The sequence below is a fragment of the Lolium rigidum genome, chromosome 2 (genome assembly GCF_022539505.1).
Source record: "Lolium rigidum isolate FL_2022 chromosome 2, APGP_CSIRO_Lrig_0.1, whole genome shotgun sequence".
In the NCBI taxonomy this organism is placed as follows: Eukaryota; Viridiplantae; Streptophyta; class Magnoliopsida; order Poales; family Poaceae; genus Lolium; species Lolium rigidum.
In genome coordinates, this window is record NC_061509.1 from 40,589,687 (window position 1) to 40,614,660 (window position 24,974).

At 43.6% G+C, this 24,974-nt stretch overlaps 2 protein-coding genes and 1 pseudogene across 2 annotated transcripts; 2 read left to right on the forward strand and 1 right to left on the reverse strand.

Moving 5' to 3' along the window:
- Positions 1-2,214: 2,214 nt before the first annotated feature.
- LOC124689565 lies at positions 2,215-6,200 on the forward strand. Its single transcript, XM_047223077.1, has 3 exons — positions 2,215-3,349; positions 4,353-4,452; positions 5,853-6,200. The coding sequence occupies exons 1-2, from the start codon at positions 2,215-2,217 to the stop codon at positions 4,403-4,405; spliced, it is 1,188 nt and encodes a 395-aa protein (XP_047079033.1). The 3' UTR covers positions 4,406-4,452; positions 5,853-6,200.
- Positions 6,201-9,306: 3,106 nt separating this feature from the next.
- Positions 9,307-11,296, forward strand: LOC124689566. The gene is made up of 2 exons (XM_047223078.1): positions 9,307-10,057; positions 10,945-11,296. The coding sequence occupies exons 1-2, from the start codon at positions 9,307-9,309 to the stop codon at positions 10,950-10,952; spliced, it is 759 nt and encodes a 252-aa protein (XP_047079034.1). The 3' UTR covers positions 10,953-11,296.
- Positions 11,297-12,946: 1,650 nt separating this feature from the next.
- LOC124686293 lies at positions 12,947-15,760 on the reverse strand (annotated as a pseudogene).
- Between the last annotated feature and the right edge of the window lie 9,214 nt (positions 15,761-24,974).

Sequence of the window (24,974 nt, forward strand, 5' to 3'; positions counted from 1 at the left end):
TTCTGGATCTTCTACTTCTCCATGCCGGTGTCGTTGTTTTATTTATCACTCTGAATTATTGGATCCAATGTCCGAATCTTGACTCTGATAAGGCGATCGCACTAATCTCATTGCCTTTGGCTCGTGCTCACAAGGTCACCTGGATCAAACGAAAGATAATCAACTCAGATTTCAAACAACAATAGGAATATATAATTAGATATACAAAAGACCCTTACTGCCAAATTTACTGTATAATAATCCCAAAACAGCAAATACTCATTGATATCATAAAAATGCAGAACATACCCAGGCAGACTATTAGCTGGTCACGTAAAGCTTGTTTTGTGCCATATTGAAACAAAATATACTAGTAATAAAGACTGCCAGCATACGTGATCATGATTTATATTATATGGTAAATTTAGCCTGAGCAGATGAAAATGAAATCAAATTTAAATTTCCCTGCTACAAGGCCCAATAATGGACTTGCCACATGCAAGGCTGTCCTAAAAATGATAAAATGAACAATTACTCATAAATTTCCAACCAAGTTCTTATTAGGGATTTAGGATTATAGTACTATCAGCAGAGATAACAACCCTGAAGGAAAGAGAAATATAACTAGATTTAAGCTTTCAAATGTACCTATTTAGCTACCTATTTGACATCTTAGTTGGTTGAAGGTAGTTCTACATGTGGTCAACTTCCAAGCCTTTATATCCCATCTAAAGGAAGAAAAAGTTTACTGCTGCTAGCCACTAAACAAAATGCCACCACACAGTGCTGTAAAAATACTGACCACACAAGTAACATAACAAAAAGCTGCAGAACAACATCGCTGTATGTTGCAGATTTTATCAAGCAGCGGCAGAAACAAGTGGTGTGCTATTACCTGTAACGTAGACAATTTCAAATGGATGAAAGCGACCAAACGTGAGTTCACAAATTTTCTTGAAATGCAATGACTTAAGATGAACCATGAATACGCCGATAGATGTCCACACGAACACCACATTGTTATCATCGGCAAACCCTAGTATAAAAAGGGCTTCTCTCTCCCTCCCTGGGTTGAGGGAAAGTAGTTTGTCCAGTTCAATAGTTCTCCCAGCACCCATGAGATAATACCATCACGATCTGTCATCATCTTCCATAATTTGGCGCATTGGTTTGACACAATGAGGCAACCAAGACCACCACCCTCTGCCCGTGTAACCGTGAAACCGCAAGCAGCCCTGGCATACAAGTCTTGTGGCATAGGTATCACAGCTAGGTTGTGCCTCTCTAAATCAAACTCAAGAATTTGAAACGAAACCCCAATAATCTGCCGGTAGAGGGAGTTCCTATCCAGCACCGCTGGCATGATCATTATAACTCCTACACCAGATGTAAGTGGTGTTGAGATGAGATCACCCCATTCGACGGTCTTTGGCGAGTAAACGCAGGTGAGTGCTTGTCTATGTAGCCGGTCGTCGTCGTCCACCACTAAGGCCACTTGAAAATGTCGGATGACGTCTCCGGCAACGTGGAGCACCGTCCCGCTGGTGTGCATGATCTTCTCCTCATGGAAACTTAGGGGAAGGGCAATGCGGTGCTGGTCGCCCGTGAATGGATCCCACACCAAGAGTTGCTTCCCATTCCGAAACTTGATACTTTTTTACAAAAGTATAAAAACATAGTAAATTATAAATGGTGGTCTTACTGTTCTGGTGAAATTTGAGTCAATTAGTTGGCTCAGTAGCTACGTGAGTTTTCTTGCAGCATTAGATACATTTGAATCTGCGTATATATTTGTGTACTCCCTCCATTTCAATATATAAGGCGTCATCGTTCTTCGTTTTTTTCTTTAACCAAGAATTACTTCAAATATATAAAAAATATTGGTATAAAATTAATATGATTAGAAAGTGTTTTTCAATACGAATTCAAGGATACTAATTACATATAATATAATTAAAATTTTGTTACTCAATTTTTTGGTCAAAGTTTATCTTGAAATACGTGTGCGCCTTCTTTAATGAAAGCGGAGGTAGTAGTATATTTTTAGATGTTTTTTAGTGGTTTTAGAACTTTTGTGTGTAGGCTTTCCCTGCTTGTGTGCAGTGGGCTTTCACTTTTAGCTATCGTGGGCTTCCATTCTCTCTGAAGAAGAACTCCTGGGCTTTAATCTATTATCGTCGGCTCTTCCCAGCGAACTCTTCCCCAATCCCAGCCAAACCACGAGACGAGCGTAGCATGGCGCCGCCACCGCCACCGCCACCGCCGCTGGTCGACGACGTCACCGCCGAGATCCTCCTCCGCCTCCCGCCGGACGAGCCCGGGCACCTCATCCGCGCCGCCCTCGTCTGCAAGCCCTGGCTCCGCGTCATCCGCGACCCCGGCTTCCGCCGCAGCTACCGCGACTTGCACGGCGCCCCTCCCCTCCTCGGCTTCCTCCACCGCCTCATGGTGTTCCAAGGGGACCCGCCCGCCCGCTTCCCCTCCACCACGTCAATGCCGGAGTTCCCGCACCCGGGCTCCGGCGGCCGCCGCACGCGCCCCCTCGACTGCCGCCACGGCCGCGTCCTCATCCACATGCTGCCGGGATTCCTCGTCTGGGACCCCGTCACCGGCGACAAACACCACCTGCCGCCCGAGCCGGAGGAGATCGACTGGCTCATCTACTCCGCCGCCGTGCTATGCGCCGCCGACGGCTGCGACCACCTCGACTGCCGCGGCGGCCCCTTCCGCGTCGTCTTCGCGGCCACCCACGAGTGCAAGGACATCATACTCGCGAGCGTCTACTCCTCAGACACGGGCGAGTGGAGCTCGCCAGTATGCCTCGACAACACCTGTGAAATCTACGCCCGGCACACCCGGGAGGCGCGTGCAGATGGACCCTTGGGACGCTTCTACACGCCCTATGTCCAGCCGAGGCGAGGCGCCCTCGTCGGAGATGCGGTCTACTTCACTGTTCGGCGGGGCAACGCAATCGTCAAGTATGACCTGGGAAAGGACCGCTTATCCATGATCGACCCGCCGCAACATTGCTTGGTGCACGGCATTGCTATCACGGCAGTGGAGAAGTACACTTCACTGGGCTTTACCTGCATTCAGGGTTCCACCCTTCATACGTGGGCAAGGAAGGTGGATGCAGATGAAACTGCGGAATGGGTACAGTACAGGGTCATCGAGCTGGAGAAGACAGTACCTGTTACCAATCCTGAAGACGAACTATCCGTGGTCGGCTTTGCAGAGGGTGTGGGTGTCATCTTTGTTTGCTCAGGTGCTGGCTTATTCATGATCAAGCTCAATTCTGGGCAGGTTAAGAAGGTTGATGAGCCCGGAGAATACTTTAGCGTGCTGCCCTACATGAGCTTCTACCTTCCAAGTATGATACTGGCCCTTGCGTCTTATCTCTTACAGCTTCTGTATGTTTGCTTAATTTTTTTGTTATGGTTTGTGAATAATTAGTCATAATGCAAGAAATAAGTCTTACTTATATTCACATACAGAGCTTGCCAAGTTCGATTCTCTGTGCTAGAGATAACTTGATATGTGGTACTAAAAAACATAACGCACTTCATGTTACCCGTTGGAATTAATACTAGCACATAACTCACTGAATGCTGCCTTGAAGTTGGTTATGAGGTCTGTGCATGATATATTTTAGATCATGCCACATTATTATTGCTAGTAAGGACTAACTGATCAAAGTCTGCTGCTGGTTTCTTTCAGAACTGGTACTATTAAGAATCAAGTCTTTTATTCTCTATTAAGCAGTTTACTTAAAATTGTGCATGTCATGTTTTGTAATTCTTCGAGACCCTATGAAAATCCTTGGAACAATAGGTACATTTGTAATCTTAGAGCTAATTCTAATTCTTTCATTCAGTATGATTGTCTCTGCTAATCTTGCTAGTAACCTTGGATCAGTAATGATTAATTTGTTTGGAATTTACGAATAGTTGGTCATTCTATCACATTTCAGATAGCGTGTCACGAGTGACAAGTCCATCTGTACCTAGAAAACTAATAAATAGAGTTCATTTCATTTTAACGCTAACAATATTTGAAGACAACTTAATTTTAAAATTCATGATCACTTTTTTCTAGGATTTATTGGTATGTTTTTTCCTGTTATGACATTGAACGAGCTTAATAATTGAACTTGTCTTTTCTGACCAGCAATAGTCTGAGTGTGCATGTTCTACATTTTCATGATGTTCATCAGTATATATTGTTCCCAATATATTCTTTGAACTTTGAAGGTAGGTGTAGTATATTTATCTATTCCTAATGCTCTATCAAAACTGTTGTGTTTGTCAAACTACAACTATGACTTTGGATTTTCGTTGGATTGTTACTGGTTGTTTGACTTGTTATGCTTGCAGAAACAGGCAATGGTGGTGGACATGATGCTACTGATCTTCTGCACAGTACTTAAGAGGATTGTCCAGTTAGATATGCTGTTGTGATGTACTGGTTGGGCAGGTAAGTTTATCTTCTGCATGTATGTTGAGTTATCGGATCTGTTCCATCAAATAATGTACTGCTATCCTTTCCTTATGTTAGTGTAGGCTCTTCTCCCTCTAGACCCTCCAATGACCGATGACTTAGAACCATTCCTCATTCTCTATTGACATGCTAAGTGGTAGCAAATGAACTAACCCTTTGTCGTGCTTCAGGAATATATTTCTGTTTTACAATGGGAGTTTTACACGTTGCTGCAGCACCTTTAACTCTTTTTTTGTTGTTTTGTGTATCTCAAGTCCCAGTATGATTTACACGATTTACATGCTGTAAGTAGCATTAACCGAGCATTTGTTTTCATATTTCCTTTATTTATACAGACTTATAAGTTTGCCATTTCACATTCCTGCTTATTCTGGATCATCATAATACCTTAGTGAAGTAGCGATAAACACAATACTTTTTTTCGAGAAAACGCAAAGGACTCTTTGCGTTTCATTTCATTGAAAAGGTAGAAGTTGTTCACAAGCCTCCTAGGAGGTATTACAGGGGTTTATTACAGCAAAAAAAATTAATGCACATCGCAGGTTGATAAACACAATACTTGAAGAGTATGCCTTCGCTAAATATTATACAGTACCTCTGTTTATCGTTTTGCTTGGAGTAATTGAGTTTTATGGATGATTATTCTTGTTTAAGGCTCTTTGGTTAAACATTTTCTCAGTTTGTCGTTTTTTATCCACCAGATTTGCATATGTATATGTAACTGGGCATTAGCCACTAATATAATTTGGTTGGTCAAACTATATGTAGCTATGATTTATGTCTAATATCTTCAGTTTTGGGCACCATGGATATTTAATACTTCATACCAAACAGGGGATCAAAATGACATGACTAGATAACTAGTAACATGCACTGTTTTACTAGCACGTTATCAGTAATGTAGTCCCGAAAGTACTTCTTAATGCGGTGCAGAGTAAAAAATAGAAGTAATGAAAAAGGTCCCTTGCCTGAGGCTTTTACCTCTAGAAGTTGATCAAATTCGATTTGTTAGTGACTAGCCAGCTCGTACATTTCTGTAAGTTGCCTATGAACTAGCCAGAATTTATGCTTCCTACTCCAGGAGCCCCTCATATGCCAACCCTCTTTTGGCCTGTACTCAGACTAGTGTAGCCAAAATTTATAATATTTGGAGTCGAAAGTGTACTACCAGACTACAAATCACCTACTGTTGTTGTCTATTTCCGATATTGATTTTGTCTAATATACTGCTTAGTCCATTCAACTTTGGAGCTTTTAGCACAATTTCCAAAACTTGTGATGCTAATGTGTTCTCTGAGTCATAAAGAAATTTTGAACTCCAACAGCTTTTCTTGAATGAATAGTACTAGTATTTGGCTAACGATATTACTTTGCAGGTATCTACTACAATCACATTCTGGTGGCTGAGATGCAGAAATGGGCTGTTTGGGTAATTTCTTCCATTTGTATGCTTGACGCGGAGATCGACCCTCTATGTAGCTTCAAAGTGCACTTGTAGGAATTGATCACTTAATTTGCCAACTTCCGTCTATTATCTCAGATCCGTCAACTGTCATGAAGGTTATAGGCACATTAACTTGCTCCGATTAATTAGTACTTCACTTGTGGCGCGTTGACCGTGCACTTGGAGGAGTTAATCGCTTAATTCGCTAAATTCCGCCCGTTGTCTCATTTCCATAGACATTTGTCGACTGTCGTGAACTTGTGAGGTGCTAACCTGTCAAGTTGTGGGTGTTTGCATGTTGTGTGTGTTTTTCACATTTTTTTTTGAATTTGTATATGGCTCTGAGCTTGATATTTAGTGGCTAAATACTGACTACTGAGTGTTGAATCCCATCAGTAATCCGACTTGGGAGTTGGGAAGAAGCTCATGTATGATGAATTGTACCTGCCTTGCTACTGCATAAATAGCTGCCAGATTAAACCAGGCCTGGCTTTAGGGTTCTTTCAGATGTGTAGGACAGCACTTGCCTGAACTTTGGATTATTTTATGAGTTTTGAAAAAGAAAAAAAATGTCTCACTTCTTGCTTGTAAAATGATGAACAATCCAGTTGGTGTGATCAGGACTGGGATAGATGAACCAAGGCCAAAGCAGTAAGTAATAGCATGGATTCCCCACTATGCATGTATAAGCGTCTTTGGTTTAACATTCAGAAACTTCTATTATCAGTAGTTATTTGATTATGGATGCATCTACCTTGAGCTAGCTGCATGCGCTGATCCAGTTGTGCACCGAGAACTCAGTACGCTGAATCTACATTTGTTCAGTGGAAATGCTAGTCTGGTAATTTGTTGTCATTAGGAAGGAATGTGATGTTATTTTGCTACCAGGACATGTTTTTCTTCTGCATTTCTCTAAGGCAAAGGCTTTGATGAGTTGGCTAACATTTTGCATTTCCTCACGAGATATGTCTTTGATAGTAAGACAGACCAAAGCTGAATTAACATTTTGTACTCCCTCCATCTCATGAATATTGTCTGAGATTTTTCAAAATTTGGATATATCTAGATGCTATTTGCATCCAAATTTTGATAAATCTCATACAACTTTCATGGAACGGAGGGAGTATTATGGGTGTACGCCTTTACATATGAATACCAGGTGAGATTCGATAACTTGCACAGAAGCAAGAAATAACCCATTTTATTGATTGCTCCAACAATCACAGCCGTTCAACGATCATATCGTATGATTCCGTGATCGACAGGCTCTTCAGATAATTGTTTTGTTCCTTTCCACAAAACGGAGCCGTTCTCCTATCTTTTTTACTTGGTCGGCTCATGGCTCCTTTTCTCGGTGCAGTTCTGCACATAGGCAGGCATCAGTTGCATCTACAAAATCGCAATGCAACAAGAACAAAATCATCAGAACAAACGTTTTCTCCCCCTTCGTGTCAGCAGAAAACAAAGGACACCGAGAAAAAGGAACCAATTGCGGAGTAAATACTTCCAAGCAATTTACAAGCTAGCAAATGTCTTTCCAGTGGAACATAGCTCATTACAGAAGAAGAAAAAAACTAGTTACACGGACGATCTTGGTTTGTATAGTATAATTGAAATGTGGCAAGAATTGGTCGCCTCCCTCCCGAGTCGCCTCGCCTCGGGCGGCTCCAGAGGATCCCTCCTTCCCCAACCCTAAGAGCCTCACCTCTCCTCCCTCTCCTGGGCGCTGGTGGTGATGGCGTCGCCTATCCGTCCGATGCATCGGTGGGCAGGGGAGGTGGTTTTCTTGGCCGCTGTTCAGGGGAGTTGGTGGGCGGCAGCGGAGGGCCATGGGCGGTGCGGCTGGGCGTGGCCGGGGCCTGAATGCCTCCACTGGATCGGTGACAAGGAAGGGGTGGTGCACCACCAGCGTCCTCAGCGCGGTGGTGCTCTGCGCTGTCTCGATCCGATCTAGGGTTTCGGCGAAGATCTGGACTGGACCGGATGAGTCTGGGCAGGTGCGGTCCTAGTGTTGGTCCTTGCCACACCGTCGGGTCGTACTGGAATGCCCACTCCATGTCTTCCAATCTGGTTGGTAGATGACCGGCGGCGAGGGGATGCTAGTCTTAGGAATAATGGTGGCGGTCTTCGGATTCCTCTCGCGCCAAGTGAAGAACGGTCGAAAGCTTTTTTCCACCATGATGGCTGGATTGTCGTGTTCCGGAAGACCCTGCCGGTGAAATTCATTGTGCGATCAATGCCTGAAGATTGCTCGATTTGGTGTTTTCGGTAGTGCGCACCCATATTTTTATCTTACCATTTGGTTTCAGAGGGGGCGCTTCGAAACTCTGTTGGCTGTTAAAATCATGAAGCTCGTTTTCTTTTCATGGTGCTGGCGGAGAAGGTCATGAAAGCAGTGATCGGTGGAAGAGCAATGGTGATCGGGTCTTGGTGGTGAGGTGGAATTGACTTGGTGCTTCGTGACTTCGAGCAACGACTTGTATGTGGGGCGACTGCACATGAGAAGTTCAGAGTTCTATTTTTCAGGGGTCTTAATTGGTTGTGCCTGACAATGTTTTGTTGAATGCATTGTTTTAATAGTGAGGACTTTCTTCAGGATGAAAACCTAAGATCTATGATCGGGCGACGATAATGTTTGTGCACTGTTTTCTTCTTTGAGGTGTCGGTGGTGGCAGTGTTGGTGTTTCAAGTTTTCGATCTCTGCAGCGGGATTTTTCTTTTTTGTAATTCTTTTTTTGGCTGTGTGCATCTTTTATGCCATTAAGGCATAATGTTATTGCAGAGGCTGGATGTAATTAGTATCTTGGCGGTATTAATATATATTTTTTTTATCGAAAATTAAAATGTGGCTGAAACTGCAGGCACAGCAAAAAAAAAAGTGTGTTTGTACTGTGTGTTCGCGGGCCAGATAGATAGGTAAATATGGGAAGTTCGTGGGCTTTATTCTTCTAGTGGGCTAGGTCATCCGGCACTTCACTTGCACAGTTCCACTCCACATCGCGGCGGCTGCTTCAACTCACCATTTCTTCCGGCGAGCTCTGAGCAGGCGAGATGTTGCCGTCGGCGGCGGCGGTGCTGGAAGACGGCGACCTGGCCTCCGAGATCCTCCTCCGCCTCCCCCCGCAGCCGTCGTCCCTCCCCGCGCCTCCGCCGTCTGCAAAAGCTTGCGCAGCGTCGCCTCCGACCCTGGCTTCTCCCGCCTCTTCCGCATCCACCACCGCCGCAACCGTCCCCTCCTCGGTTGCTTCATGAGAGCTGGCAACGAACTCCGCTTCCAGCCTACTCTCGATCCGCCCAATCGGGTCCCGCAAGGCCGCTTCCCCTTTCCGATGGACGCCAGCGACCTCAGCTTCAGGATGCTCGGATGCCGCCATGGCTTTCTACTCATGCTCCGCACGTTTCAGTGGACCAAAGAGCTCCTGGTGTGGAACCCTTTCAATGGCCACGAGCACCCCTTAGCTATTCCCCCGGTGTTCGGTAGGAAGAGCATCCATGGAGCGGTGCTTCGCGCCGCCCCCGGTGTCGACCACTTTCAGGTGGTCTTGGTAAGCACCGACGTCAAACAAGGAGTGGTCGCCTGCGTTTACTCGTCGGAGACCGGTCTATGGGGTAATCTCATCACAACACCGCTTCCATCTCGGGGCAGGATTGATCCGAACAAGCCTGCCGTGCTCGTCGGGGGTTCCCTTTACATGTTGCTGCTTCGGCTTGAGGCGCCTTCAATGATCGTTGAGTTCGACGTTGGCAGGCAGAGCCTAGCAGTGATACCTCTGCCTGCCAGCTTGGATTCCAAGCACAGTCGCTTCTACTCAGTTATGCGCGCAGATGGTGGTGGGCTTGGTATGGTTTTTGTGTCAACTTCAGGCGGCAGCGCCCAGTTATGGAAGAGGATCGCCGATTATGATGGTGCTGCTTCCTGGTTGCTGCAAAGAACTATTGGACTAGACAAGCTAATATCCCATGATTTAAAGATGAAATGCTCCCTACAGATTATGGGGTTAGCGGAGGAAAACAATGTGGTGTTCTTGTGGTCCGGTATCGGTGTCTTCATGGTTCTGCTTGACTCACTGCAGTTCAAGAGACTTCCCCTAACCAACATGCGTCAGTGGCATCCATTCGAAAGTGTCTATGCTGCAGGTAATACTAGCATGCCTTCATTTACAATGCTCGGATGACAAAACCAATCTACTTTCCCATTCCCAATGATTGGTTGATGGAACGATGTTCACATCATTGTGTTAAGCTAGCAATTTTAAATACCATATGTCAATTATTTATTTTGCTGCTTGGTGACCCCTTCACCATAAATCTGTAACTGCCCACCAGCCACTAACATAATTTGGTTGGTCTAATCTATATGTAGCTATGCTTTGTGTGCATTCTAGTTTATTCAGTTTTGGCCACCATGGATGCTTAATAATTCATGTTGAACTCATGATTAAAATGACATTACTGGATCTATCATAAAAATGTGTCTCTTCACTGAAAACATTTCTTATACTTACTAGTGTATTGCCATTTAAGTTGTGTGAAATTATTGGTTGATGCTGTGAAGAGTGCAAAAAATGAAAGTCATTGTGGACCAATGGAAGTATCAGTTGATAAGATGGTGCATGGCGCCATGACCTCTTGCTTTAGGACTTACTGCATGAATTTTATAGAATTTGATTTGTTAGTAACTAGCTAGCTAATACATTTGTAAAAGGTTTCTGTTTCCCTGCTCCATGAGGCCATGACGTGCCCACTGTTCTTATAGCCTCTATTCAGACCAGATGTAGCTAAAGCTGCTAATATTAGAAGTTGAAGGTGTGCCACTACACTAATATTATTCGTTGTTTCATATGTTAATAATGTTTATTATAACGCTGAGATGATTCAAGTTTGGATCTTCTGACACAATTTCTGCAATGGTGATACCTAATGTTTATTGCTTGAGTCATAAACAAATTGAGAAAAACTTTCAGAGGGTTTTCCTGGAAGCATAGTACAAATTTGTTTGACTGAGGGTATTGCTTTCTCCGCAGGTATCTAGAGTGACATCCAGGTCGCCGTGATGCTGAAATGAGCTGTGAAGTGGTTTTGTGTACCCCCATCTATCATCTAATTTAGACGTTCCTTAACTTGGCATCGGCAAGAACCAAGAAGGTTGAAGGCATATTGACCTGATTTAAGCTCGTGGTTCATTTAATTTCCTTGATACTGTTTAAGCAATCTAGTCTATGCGTGTGTGTTTGATTAGTCTCAGTGTTGTATCAGGCAAGGAGATTTCGGGTTTCGTCTTACTTTCCGTGATGCCCACCGTGTGTCTGTTTGTTGAAGTACTGTCTGGTTCCGAGCTCGGTATTTAGAAGCTTAATTCTGACTAATGAATGTTGAATGAACTACACCTCTATACCTGGTGCTATTTGCTACGGGTTTCATTGATGTATTGGTTTCTTTGAGATGCTGTGAGTGATGAAGTCGTGGATGAGTTGCTTAAAATTTTAGATTATTTGATGAGATGGCTTAGTTTTAAAATATTCTATGGGTTAGCTTCTGAACAGATAAGATTGTCTCGCCTATTCCTGGCAAAAAGTGAAAGATGAATAATGCAGTTTGTTTTGAGGCCATGGATAGGTAGGTAAATCAGAGCGAAATGAACATTACTCAGTTTATAGTATGCCTTATGTACAGGTATGCAACAGCCAAAGTAACTTGGCGTCAATTGTGGTTCCGCTTCTGGTTGCAGTCACGCACACAAGCCTCTGGATCAGCTGCAAGACGAAGAAGAATCACGTGTCAGAAGAAAAAAGACACATGCCATCATTGTTCATCAAGGATAAGAATCACAAAAAATGTTCATGTGTGAATACCGAGAGAGCCCATCCCTCCATCACTATGATTGTGTTACACTGTTACTTACCAGCGGGCTTCACCGGCGAGCCGCAGATGGATTCCAGGCCGCAAGCCGCCCTGCAGTATGAGGGGCCGCTGTCTCTGGCCTTGTTGGGGCTGCATTTGTTGAGGCAGAAGAAATCGCAGGCTAATCGCGGGGCCGTGTGCCTGCACTCGGGGTAGCACTGCCGATAGCACCGGCAGAACTTGGACATGGCGGCCACCTGCTGCTGCTGCTGCCCGGACAGCATCAGGAGGAGCATGCATCTTCTCCTTCATCTTCCTTCCGCCGGTGATGGCTTCAGAGTTAGGGGAGAAGGAAGAGAACTGATGTGCTGTGGTGAGACTTTGTGGCAGTGTGGACTCTTATATATATGGCAGTTCCGAGGGCTGAACCGACATTTATCCCGGTATTCTGTAATGTATTCTTGGAGCATTTCACTGTTTTCCTGTAAAATCAAATGGGTACGGTTCATAGTGCTGCAGCCCAATTGCCCCTGATGTGCTGTGGTGAGACTTTGTGGCAGTGTGGACTCTTATATATATGGCAGTTCCGAGGGCTGAACCGACATTTATCCCGGTATTCTGTAATGTATTCTTGGAGCATTTCACTGTTTTCCTGTAAAATCAAATGGGTACGGTTCATAGTGCTGCAGCCCAATTGCGCAGCGTGTTTCGGTGAATGAATGATGCTCAAGTGGAGGTGTGTGTAGCCAATTTTGCCATGATAGTATTCATTTTCTGAACAAAGTATCACTTGCTACAAATATAACCTTGGATCTTAAACTGATTAGACAAGAACATAAACTACTCATCTCTAATTCTCTATTATCCTAGACAGGCACTTTATTAAGCTGCCTGTGTTGATGCAGAAACAAAACTGAACACAGTTTTGACACAATGCTATTTTTATGATATTGCATGCCAGTATGCCACTATGCCAGCGAAGGTTAGCTATAGAGCTGCTGGGAGAAAATTTAATGGGAAGCAAATACTCCCAACTTCCAAGAAATTTACAAGCTACTGAATGTAAATTCCAATGAAACCCGTGATGCCAGAACAGATTATAAACATCCAAGTACGCAAAAAAAAGGTTTCTTCTAGTTACAGGGGTGAAAATTACGCAAGAAGATCAGACCCAAGGTCACTCATCATCGTATGGTTACACAAGCAAACACCACTCAAAAGCCTAATATAGTTACAGACTCTTACTGACCACTCTTGTGGCAAATCATCCACTAAAGTGTCTGCTCTGCACAAAATGAGCCTCCTCGAAAACTACATGCACACCAACGGAACTGATCTAGGCAATCCTCTTCGAGGTACCATGAACTCTGCCGTGTTTTGACGTGAATTCTGCAGAGCTGTTAAGCGCTATCTGTCATTGAGCATGCACTTGTAACCACCCCCAGCATTGCGCTCCAGGGGATACCTGGTGTTACCCTTCATGTACCCAAGGTGACTCATTGCAGCATCTCGGAGTCCAGATCTGTTTGGCACCTTTCCTTTCTTGCGCCTTTTTATCATAGTGCAACTGCTCAGCGGGCCAGCGCTTCCAGCGCCAGGTCTCCTACAACATAATTCACAATGATGAAATCCAAGTTATGCAACTTAGCATGGTCAGTAAAAGTTTAGTCAACCTAGCACGCGGAATACAACAGTGATACCCTAAGAAATGATCCCTTCATGCAGTAACAAAGAAACATACTTGCAGTTCCCAATGAATATTAATATGGTTTTATTAGGTTAGAGGAAGAGACAAACTCACACCAAGACATTCCATCATTTGATAGTATGCTCTGCCATGCAGCGGAGTGTGTCCCTTTCTGGACTCTGAAAGTCCTGAAATGAATGACTGTAACATCAAACTCTGCAAGTAGAAGTGCATGCTTACAATGATAGTTAACATGCAAATCACCTACCATTCCTTGTAGCCTTGGTCTACTGTGAAGCCATACATGTCGACGCTGTCACAGATGGAGAGAGCAAACTCAAGAGCTTTAAGCCAGTGCCTTTAGCAGATGAACCAAATGATGTTCCTAGCATGAGGTATACCGAATTGGTTATTGGGAGATCCTACATAACAAGAGTTCTGTCAGGCACTCAGGCAGGTAATGAAACAAGGTACATGTACCCAAAGGCCAAAGCACCCTAATTTCGAAATACAATATAGCTAAATTACCCGAATCATCTGGTTCATGGCATCATGTATTGTTGTCTTAACGATCAATGCCTCCTTTTTTGCTTCTGCAACCATGAGAATTAGCGTGCCTTTTCATTTCGTATCCCACTAAAAGAGAAATAGGTGGCAGGGGACTTACCATCTAATGCAACAACTTTATCCAGTGCCTTTGCAGATCCTCTATTAAGAAGGCGAAACGTACTCTTTGTACCAACGTATTCTGTGTAGTTCTGCAATGTAAACAGAAGAAGTCAGGCAAGTGCAGGTGAAGACATCAAAGCAGGAAACGTAAGTATCTTAGGAAAACCTGGACGGGTGCACCATTTTCTCTGATGACAACATCATAAGAATCAATCTCATCCCCAAATTTAGTTTTTAGAAGATCCCCGGAGTTTCTGACAACAGCACATCTACCAAATTGCTGAGGTACATATGGAGATGTCTCAGGGAGAACCAACGAAAGTTTCTCCATGCAAAGAGTTCTGTTCCTGCACTTATTCCTGTGAAGCCAAAACTAAACATAGTCAGCAATCTCTTGAATTTAACCATAATGTAAGTCTATGTGAAACTGTCAAATTTGTGTCTACCCACAGAAGGACTCCTTTGTTGATCCTGCGCCATGCATACTCCTCCCAGCCATTTGGTAATGCATCAATTGTAAGTACTGTGGTACTGTTGCGAACCTAGGGGAAAGAACAAGACTTAGTGACTGCATCAATAGTTCCTAGTTTAATTCTGACAAAGTAAATGACAACATCTTGTCACAGTTTACAAATCAGTTATGATATTTTGCAAATTTTCATTGTATTAACTAAACCACACATATAAGTCAGTGGAGTAAAAAAGATTGGCCACCTGCTCCCATGAGGCCACAGCTTCGCAGAGATTGAACTCAAATGCCAGCCCTTCAGGCTCTCCAGTTTTGGGGTCTTTCTGCAAAAATCAGTCATAAGAGCTACGTAAAAGGTAAGCTGGTCCAACTATGAGGAACAATATAGGTTTGTTCTGAGTAAAATTGCAGGCACAACAAATCAAATTAAACAACTGAAAGGAGAAACGCCTGCAGAAGAAATGGTAGAAAACATATGCAATTACCCACTTAGAATCTGTGTCACTTGGGTACTGTATTACGATCCGGCAGTAATCCTCTGCGGCAATAGCTTGCAGTCCTAGACCATTCGCATCCTGCAATTGTTTTAATCACGAGTAAGAATCATCCAAACCAGCACGCTTATGATCTACAAAGGAGATCATCAAGTAGCTAGCAACACAATCACTGGCAAGAATTGCCTTCTGAACATGAACATGGATAGTTCCCAAACATCAAAACCGTCCTAATCCAGGACAAGCATCACTATCTTACTACCAACCCTTCCCATTCACTGAACAGTAAGCATCCCACTCGCATCAATTCTCAGAAGAAGTCTAGAATATCATCAACCAGTTAGCTTGCCAATCCACCAGAGGCCCCAATTGGTTCATGCGTTTCAGAAGGTAATCGCCGCAGATACAACACAATGCAGCACTTATTTGCTCACAGACGATACAGACAAGCCCCAATTGGTTCTAATAAAGCGGCAGAAAATTCACACACAGACACAGTACAGGGGTAGTAAGGCTCAGTTTTTTTGACGGCTTCTCCGAGAAGAACGAAGTAGAGGAGTAGAGAAGAGAGAAGAGGGAGGTTAGCGGGGGTTACATGAGGAGAGGCCGGAGAGTTAGATGAGGATGGCGCTGACGCCGGAGAGGATGGCGGCGGCGAGGGCCAGCGGGAGCACCCGCATGGCCGGAAACCGGTGGCCCGCCTGCGGTCTCGCCGGAGCTGCGGCCGGAGTGGGAGTGGGAGTCAGTTAAGCGAAGAGCTATGGGCCGTGCTAGAATTTAGGGCGGAGAAGCATGGGCCTGGGCTCTCTATGAAAAACCGCTCGGAATTCAGAAAAGAAAAACCTCGCGAAAAAAGAACATTGCGTGGAGTCCTAACAGCAGCCCAATGTGAATTTCCGAAGTGGGTCGGCCCAGGATATCACACTGTGTTTTCTTTTGTTGGCCTTCCACTCAAGATCTCTTAGCTCTAATATTTTGCTAACCTAACCAATTATAAACCTAAACTAGATTTAGATGTGCGCCTTGGCGCACGACCCCGTAGAATTCGTATTTGTTTACGTTTTATATAACAGTGATAAAAATTAAGTGAGAAAATGGTAATATATTTTTTAGTTTTTCTTTCAAGAAAACGCAAGAGATTTTGCGTTCGATTTCATTGAACAGGAAGAAGACATCAGGGGTACAACGTCCAGAAGGAGGAACACACACACGACACACACATACATGGTCATCCTCACCAAGCGACTACAACTTGGTAAGGAGGTGCCCTCGACTATAGATCACAACAACAATAGGCTCATGCTCGCATGCACGGCGTCCTCCACCAGCGGAGGGATGGGTGGAAGGATATTGGATCGGGGGGTGCACTGTCGTGGCCCGTCCAGCCCAGGTCGGGCCAGAGCGTTGCCGCCAACCTCTCGTGCAGTTGGCACCGCGCCACAACGCCTTTCACCGCTCTAAATCACTGTTGCCACTCCACTTCGCCGAGGTCACGTGACCCAGAAGGCGATGCTTCTTCTCGCGAAGGAGCCCTGCCAGGGTGCGCGCACGCCCTCACCGCCTTTGGCGGTCAAGCGCCACCAGCCAGGGATGCAAGTTCAGGGGTGGCTTTTTAATTGGGTTTGGGGTGCCTCCGGAATCTCTCGCGCGAGCGACACTGGAGGTAGAGGAGCCAGGTCTCCGTTAGATCATTTCTGAGTTTTACAAAATTAAAATAATGCATATATGTCTGCCTCAACTTCTTGCGTTTCTCACATATACAAGCATGCATCTATAAAAGCCGATTATATAATAGGGTCCTTTTCAAGAAAATCGTTAAGAAGCATGATACTTCACATTTGTAAAAAGCTAACCTAGAATGGACAAGCATTAGCCAGCAAAGACTGGCAAGATTATAAACAAAGATTTGTGTGCCAACTGGAAATCCCTTCCCTATCCTTTTGAACATCAGTAAAATTTAAACACACGAGCACCAGATCAAGTACAAAGGGATTGAGGAGGAGAAAACCTTGATAGTGCTCTCTTGCTGCAAGTAAATTCTATCAGGCAATAGAATATTACATCTTATGAAATCCAAATGAATATAATATCTAGGTCATTGTCACAAGAGAATGTCTCTTTCTATTACTTAGTATAAGTAAAAGTGGAATGATGGGCTGAAGGTAATCCAGCATCACGAACCACGTGAAACCTTAGCTTTAGAAGAACAGACTTACAATCCTTTTTTTTTTAGACCCCTCGATCTTTGTTACAGTTGTAGTATCTGAATTTAAGCATGAACTCAACGCCACACTCGCACCATACTCACGCACACCACCACTGGTGCACAAGCTTACCCTAGAACTATACACACAGCACACATAATTCGAGTGTCCCTAGGAGCTAGTAGTTACTCCCTCCGTCCGGATTAAATCGGCTGATACACATGAAGTGGCTAACGTCTGTATGTATGTAGCGTCGATTAAATGTGAACTGAGGTAGTATAGCACATATGTGTGGAGGGAATTTTATTTGAGACCCAAAAGCCCTGGTGAGACATCCCAGGATATTCGGATGGGTTGGGTGGCCACCACCTACACCAATCATGGAGCCATTGCTCGTTCTCACAATCCTCTGTCTCTACAAAGAAATCCATCATGCAACACAAAAACTTCAAACTCCTGATTATAAAAGTGACATATGGCACAGGGAAAAATATTTTTCTTCACTGATCTAACGCAATTGAAGATAATGTGTGGTATGTAAATGAAATATAAAATACCAAATGGAGTGAGGAAAATAATCAGTACTGATACTGGGAGGAACTAAGCTAGTTCACCAACGAAATTAAACACTAAGAATAGATAGTAGGATGGCTCAAGTCCAATTCGTTGTTAGTGAGATTGTCTATGGAGTAATAATGCACATAAGGAACGGAAATTCTAATCCTTGCAAAAAAACAGAGCAGAGATATTATTTTGATTCATTCGGCTGCTGCATATAAACTCCAATTTCTACAAAAGGAAAAAAATAATAATGGAATTGAATCAACAAATAATAGCAGCTTGTGTGCCTATAATGTATCAGATAGCCAGGAACTTTGGCATCATACAACTTAAATATTTTTCTCTACACCAGAACAATAGTATCCCAAGATCTGCGGCTGCCGATGTTTAACCAGAGTTATCAATAATTGTGGAAAGTGTTTTAAGTGCAGGATACGAACAGAAAATTATCACATATATAAAGTATTGTTTGGCTTTTGTTACGTACAATCTTACAGTTATAATTGATAGCATGATCATGCACATCATCCGTAATCACTACCTCAACAATTACTGTACTTGTAAAAATATGTTTACTAATCGAATACATTGATGAGGCATATGCACCCAGTTGATCTTCCAAAATCTGGAACTATCAAGTGTGATATTAAATATCATTGGATAGATACTTACCTGGACCTGTAAAGTATAACCATAGTAAACAAAATGATATCAGATTCATTCAACGACACAATTATTCAACATTACAGAAAAGAAATACTAAATATATGGAATCTATGAATTTGCTAATCAGAGTAACAAAGATAGAAGTACTGGTGAAGGAGGAACCGAGAACGATGAATATGAAACAGCAATACATAGTACAGTTATATCTGGCATACTACATTTGTCTATTGTAAAGTTACTTGGCAAAGGAACAAAATTTAACTGACTACCAGCTTTGGTAACCTAGGCTAATGGGACACTGACTACAAAGAAACCTTTTGGGTTAGACCATATGTATATGTGGTGTAAAGGTAGAAAATTTGTCGGTGCACTCCAATTATCACATCAATGTTCTGTACAAAGTGCAAGCAAGTTCATCTTTTACATATAACTGAGAGCACACCTCTTGAGTAACGATTGGGCCATTATTTGAGGGCATAAAGTGATACCTCTTTTGATGTACAAATCTAGACTTCTAACATATACGCATGAAGCCAGAAGGAAAGTAGCCATACTACTGTCACGTGATTTACATAAAAAAAATTGGCATGATAAAATATAGATTGTCTACTGCGTCCACTTAGACTATAAAAAGAGAGATGCCTACAAAGAAAACGAAGAGGTGTCTGCAGAATAGTTCAAATGGAGGTCTACTGTACACATTTTCTACTGCAAGAATAGCAAGTGATTTCAGATAGCTTCATTTCCCACCTCTTAAAGCCAATTCGATGGACATAGAGTGTAATAACAGTGATCTTTTCTGTTAATACACACAAAATAATTTATCAGAGACAAAGCTAAGATGAGGCCGGAGATAGAACTAACTTTTTACCTGGCAAAACAACTGATTCAGCATAGTAATTTCAGACCTGATTTCTCAGTCTTTTAACACCATATCTGAAAAAGGCAGCTTTGTTGCTAATTGTACAGGTCTGGCAGAAATAATGATAGTTTAACATACTCAAATTGAAGCAATAGCAGTACAAACTTAGTTCCTAATTCAACTTAGGAATCAAAATATTCAGACATAAATGCAACTTTTGTTATTTATGCACTGATTACTGAAAATAAACCAGTGGGGATTCAACTAAAAGTCTGCAACGTATATGACATTTCAGCAAAACGCAACTATCATCAAACACTACATAAGGGACTCTAAACCTCTCAAAAAGGAAATATTAATATGAAAATATTTACTTAAGCATACCCCTCCATTTAACTCTATTTGTGCAACCTGAAAATGTTCGGGTCACTAAATAATAGGCAGTTGCAATGCTACAGATTTCCACCCTTAATTCTGATTATTAATTTATTATTTGTCAACAATATATACAGTGATATCTCATCGTCTGAACATTATACAAAGGTTTGCTTCAGATGAACATTATCCACTCTTATTTGTTACATTTAACATGGTTAGAAACCAAGTCATAATTAGAACACTATACTAAATGAACCTTCAGTCATAATGCTTAATATGTAAGACTGCGGCCTACATATATTGGAATTATATTAAACATGTTTAATCAGTTTAATTAATAACCTACATGTGGAACTCCACCACTTCTTTTCATGAGTTCTAGACCTCTAAAAAAGCAATTTAAAAATCTCCGAGAATTACAATTTACTTTGGTGTAATTCCACTGATGTGCTAACACATTTTCCCTACATGTAATCAAAGAGGTTTGCATATAATATTTAAAACAGATTTGGGCTAGCAAAAGGCACTTCATCAGCAAAGCATGCCAAAGATATTTGAAGAATTGCAGCTTGGGGTACTCAACCTTAAATTAGCTGAGCATGAGTTGCAGCGGTGCTCCAACCTTGTTTTCAATGTATGATCATACTATATATTCCATTTCCAAAGCTGACATTCCAATACACTGTATCAGCTGATCATTGCACTATATGTAGCAGAACAAAAAATTATTGGTTGATTATGAATGGAATAGAGGACATGATATTTGTTTCTCATGCTTTGTGTCTACCATGCACCAAAATACACATGAAAGATTAAATGAGACTAAGGGGAACAAAGTAGAGTATGTGGTAACTTCAGCTAGGTGAATACGCCAAGAGAGGCATTACGGCTGGGTTCACCCGTGGAAATGAGGTCGCGCTCACTGAGGAAGAAGGAGTACCATGGACAACACCAGGACTAAGGCCATCCTCTTCGACTAACACGGCATACGTCTAAGCCAACCACCACGCAGGCCGACAGTCTGATGGGAAAGTGATGGCTCATTGACTCTAAACTGGCTACAAACAATAGACGTGCATCAATCATTAACCCTTCCAATAAAAATCTCAACCTGAAAAGAAACATAGTGCTGCATATACAGCCCAAGACTCATAGTTTTCTCACCAGGTAAATTAAATAGACGCATCTAATACAAAATAGATTTTTTCAGCTCTTGAAATCAGCCTGGGAAGAGAGACACACCACCACCATGGCCACGGCTCGGCCAAGGTGCCTTCACACGAGCTGCCTTTATTTGTCTCCCACGTCCTTGTATGCTAACTCCCTTCACAAAGACTACTGGAAATGCAATGAAACAGATCCATTAAAACAACCAGTTAAAATAATGACATCTCAATTAGTGTGTGGACCGTTCAAATAAGACTTGTTAGTGAAGTTTAGATTGTACAACAAAGAGGCGATCTGATTATTTTTCAGTCTAATAGAATAGTTCTCCTCGTTTAAGAGAAAATTTAGTTCAAACAAAAAAATCAAAATGTGAGAACACATTGTAGAAATATGGAGCATCCAGAATAAAAAGAGAAGAGATAATGAAGAATGGAACCTGTAACTTCGATGTGACCTCACACGTTAAAAATGTTCCCGGTAGAATGCTGAAAAGCGGAACAATATCCCTGTTGTCTGATATTACGGTTGTCCGCAATTTACCAAACCAGCAACAACAATCAAGTTATTTATGTTCCTAAAAACATGATAAGAGGGGCATTTAAAATCTAAAAGGTAACATAATAAATTTTCATAGTGAAAGATAACTCTAGTACTGAACTAAAATATTACAATGGACACTGGAAATAAATTCTCCAGAGATCTTACCATGTTGGCTTATGAAATGAGACTGGAAAAACATTATAAGTTATATATATGCAAACCATATTAGTAGATCTTTTCTTTACATTTAAACTATAGTACACACAAGAAATGAGACTGGAAACGACATAGTACACACAAGATAATAATTTAAAATATATTTCAGTGCTTTAATGTATACAATGGTTTAAACCTGAAAGTGCATGAACTCAAAAGCTACCAATATATACATGTGTTGCGGTCAGAAACCCACCGGCGAGCAGCGACGGGCAACACAGTAGAGTCGGGAGGCTCCCAGGACTGCGACTGACCCTGGTCCCTCGAGCGACGGCCCGCAAAGCCTCGGCACGCACGTCCGATGCTGGTGCAAGGGCGTGCCACCTGACCTATACCTGGTCAGGAAGGTGATGGATTTGCTTCGCTTAGTTTCCTGCATGGCATACATGTAAACATTAAATACGAGCCTCGATCGGCTCTCAGGTTGTCCTGTGAATCGGCTCAAGGAGCCGATCCACCCATGATTCGTATGAGGTATACGATCACATGGTGATCCTGCTTGATCAATATAAAGCTAAAACGACCTACGACGATTTAGGGTTTTCACCACATAATCGGAACATCCTACGCGTGATTGAGCCCGGCAGCCACGCACGGTGATAATAAACCGACCCTAGACAAGGCCTAAAAACCAACATGAAGTTGATCCCCGGAACATCTCATCTAGGGCTAGCAAACTACACCCTACGTGCTACTTGGATCCTTCAACCCGTTTGCAAGGCCTAACTATGCAGATATTAAACTAATCCTTGAAGAACAAGGAGCAATCATAACGGATCGGATCTACTAAATAATGATCAAGCGAGGTGCCGCCCTTACACCTACCATTACACCTAAGATAGGTGTAAGGGCGGCTAGACGTCTAACGGTTGCATGGACGAAAGCATATGATACGATGAAACAAATGCTAACCCTAACACATCTATGATAACTACGTTGCTCGCCATCAACAAGGCTTCAGCACGAGCAACGCATGAACATCGAATAAACGTGTACTGCCTAGATCGCAAGATGCGATCTAGGCAACATGATGCTTACCCGGAAGAAACCCTCGAAACAAGGGAGTTGGCGATGCGCCTAGATTGGTTTGTGATGAACGTGATTGTTGTCTTTCTCAATAACCCTAGATACATATTTATAGTCCGTAGACTTTCTAACGTGGGAATAATCCCAACCGTGTACGAGCCAAATTCTATCTAACCGACACGTATCCTACTATATTTACGGATACACGGGCAAACTAGCCCAAACTTTGTATACAAGGCCGATTCATGTATTTCTTCCGTGTATATTCTTCAAGCCCATCTTAATCGCGGCCCACCTCTGATCCGGTCAAATTCTGGTGATAACACATGCCCCCTGGTTTTGGAAATGACAATTCCAAAATCACTCTGCTTTTTCTTCGTCGGGTCATGTCATGGCCAGAACCGTCGCAGTATCCTTCATCATGATGCCTTGCCTTATCAACTTCTCTGCAAGATTTGATAGCTTTAACATCACTTCCTCGGAAACCGTAGTGGCATTAAATCTCCACTATACCCCTTTATTTAACCGCATCGAGCGGTTTGCTTCTTCATCCCCTCCTCATCCTCTCGTTCCTCTGTAGTACTCGAAAAACCCTTCTTCCACCATGGACTCCTCCTCCTCTTCCTCCTCCGGTCTTTCCTACCGGTCTTCCTCCTCCCGCGAGCCGACGCCGGAGGACATACGCGCCCCGAAGAGATGGGACGAGGCGGATCGGGACTTCTCCGTCCGGTCGGAGGATGATGAATCCCCGACCGATGGGGAGGACAACCTTCATTTCCTCGTTGATGGGGATTCGGAGGAGGAGGACGACGATGATGCTCTCTGGGGCGAAGACATCTCTTCCGATGAGGAGGATGAGGGAGTGGAGGAGGACACCTCCTCCGACGAGCACCCACCGATGAAGCGCTTCCGCGCCGGGTCGGATGATGATGACGACGACGATGATGACGAGGAGGAGTACGGGGCCCCTGCCGAAGGTTACGTCAGCAGTGACGAGGAGCCCGCCGGCAGCAGCGCCGACGGCAGCCACGACAGCACCGACGAGGGCAGCAACGGCCCTTAGACTAGGACTAGTGGCATAGGACTAGTAGTAGTAGTGCATTAGGCATCGGATGATCCTTTTGAGAGCCATCGGCTCTTTCTTGTAAAGCCGTTCCTTTCAATCAATAAGAACTGTTCTTCCAATTTGACTCTCCATTTATCCAATTTCAAGTCTTCCATTTGCCGCACCAAGAACCGATAGCAACGTATCAGACTTTTCGCCTCAAACGCCCATGAAGCCAGACTCAAATACCAATTTAGACAGTCATCCAAGCACTCCTCAAATTCAGACTGTAATTTAATATCTGACCATAATACTTTGCAACCCTAAAGCCGATGGCTGTTCATCGGTTGTTTTGAAAATCCAGTCTCCTTCAGGTTAGATAGTTTTGCCGATGGTGTCCCTTCATCTCCTTGCAGCAACAGGACGGTCCAGACCCTGTAGATGATGACGGCTCCCCTTTCAAATCCCTCCCAACAGCTCCGGTGGTCCTCTTTTGCAAAATCTCACCACCTTTGAAGAAGGCTGTGATGCAGGGCCAGCCGATGACACCTCAATCGGCTTCAAAAACAGAGTGTCTACTAGGTCAGCTGCCCCCCGAGCCTCAGTCAAGGCGAGAACAGTGGTGAGGCAAGTAGCTGCCAGGAAGACTCTGAAAAACCAAAGCCCTACTCCAGGGGAAGAAGGCTCGCACGTAAGTTTCGCCCGCGCTTTGGCTGATTTCATTCATCCTTATAGGTTTCTGCAGCATACTTGTATTTCTTCTACAGACCTCCACTGAAGATTCTAGTGAGGACACGCAGTCCAGCCAAAGGGACTCGAGCTCGGGCAATTCTGAGACAGCCACCATGCAGAGCCAGCCAGACTTGCCACCGTCGGCTTCCAAGAAAAGGTCAGCCACTGAACCTGCCGTTTCCCAAACTCCCATCAGAGCGGGGCAGGGCAGCCTACGCACAGAGAGCCGATGCATCAAGAGAGCCCGCAAGGAACCACAAGCCTCTCCATTTGCAGACTGATGACACCTCCAATGGGGAAGTCGAGGAGGTACCCATGCCATCCACCACTCTGGCCCTAGCAACTTCTACGAGTGTAGTTGAGAAGGTGGCCAACTTGGCCAAACCGACAGCAGAAACACCAGAGCCGATCACCTCTTCTTCCGTTGAAAGCCGATATTGCAGACCAATGCCAACGGCTTAATGAGCAAAAGGCTGCCTTGGACGCCAAAACTGACA

Bases quoted from the DNA above. Each gene is read 5' to 3' on its own strand.
- LOC124689565 (XM_047223077.1), top strand. From the start codon at position 2,215: ATGGCGCCGCCACCGCCACCGCCACCGCCGCTGGTCGACGACGTCACC. The intron at 3,350-4,352 runs GTATGATACTGG...TTATGCTTGCAG, and splicing joins CATGAGCTTCTACCTTCCAA to AAACAGGCAATGGTGGTGGA.
- LOC124689566 (XM_047223078.1), top strand. From the start codon at position 9,307: ATGCTCCGCACGTTTCAGTGGACCAAAGAGCTCCTGGTGTGGAACCCT.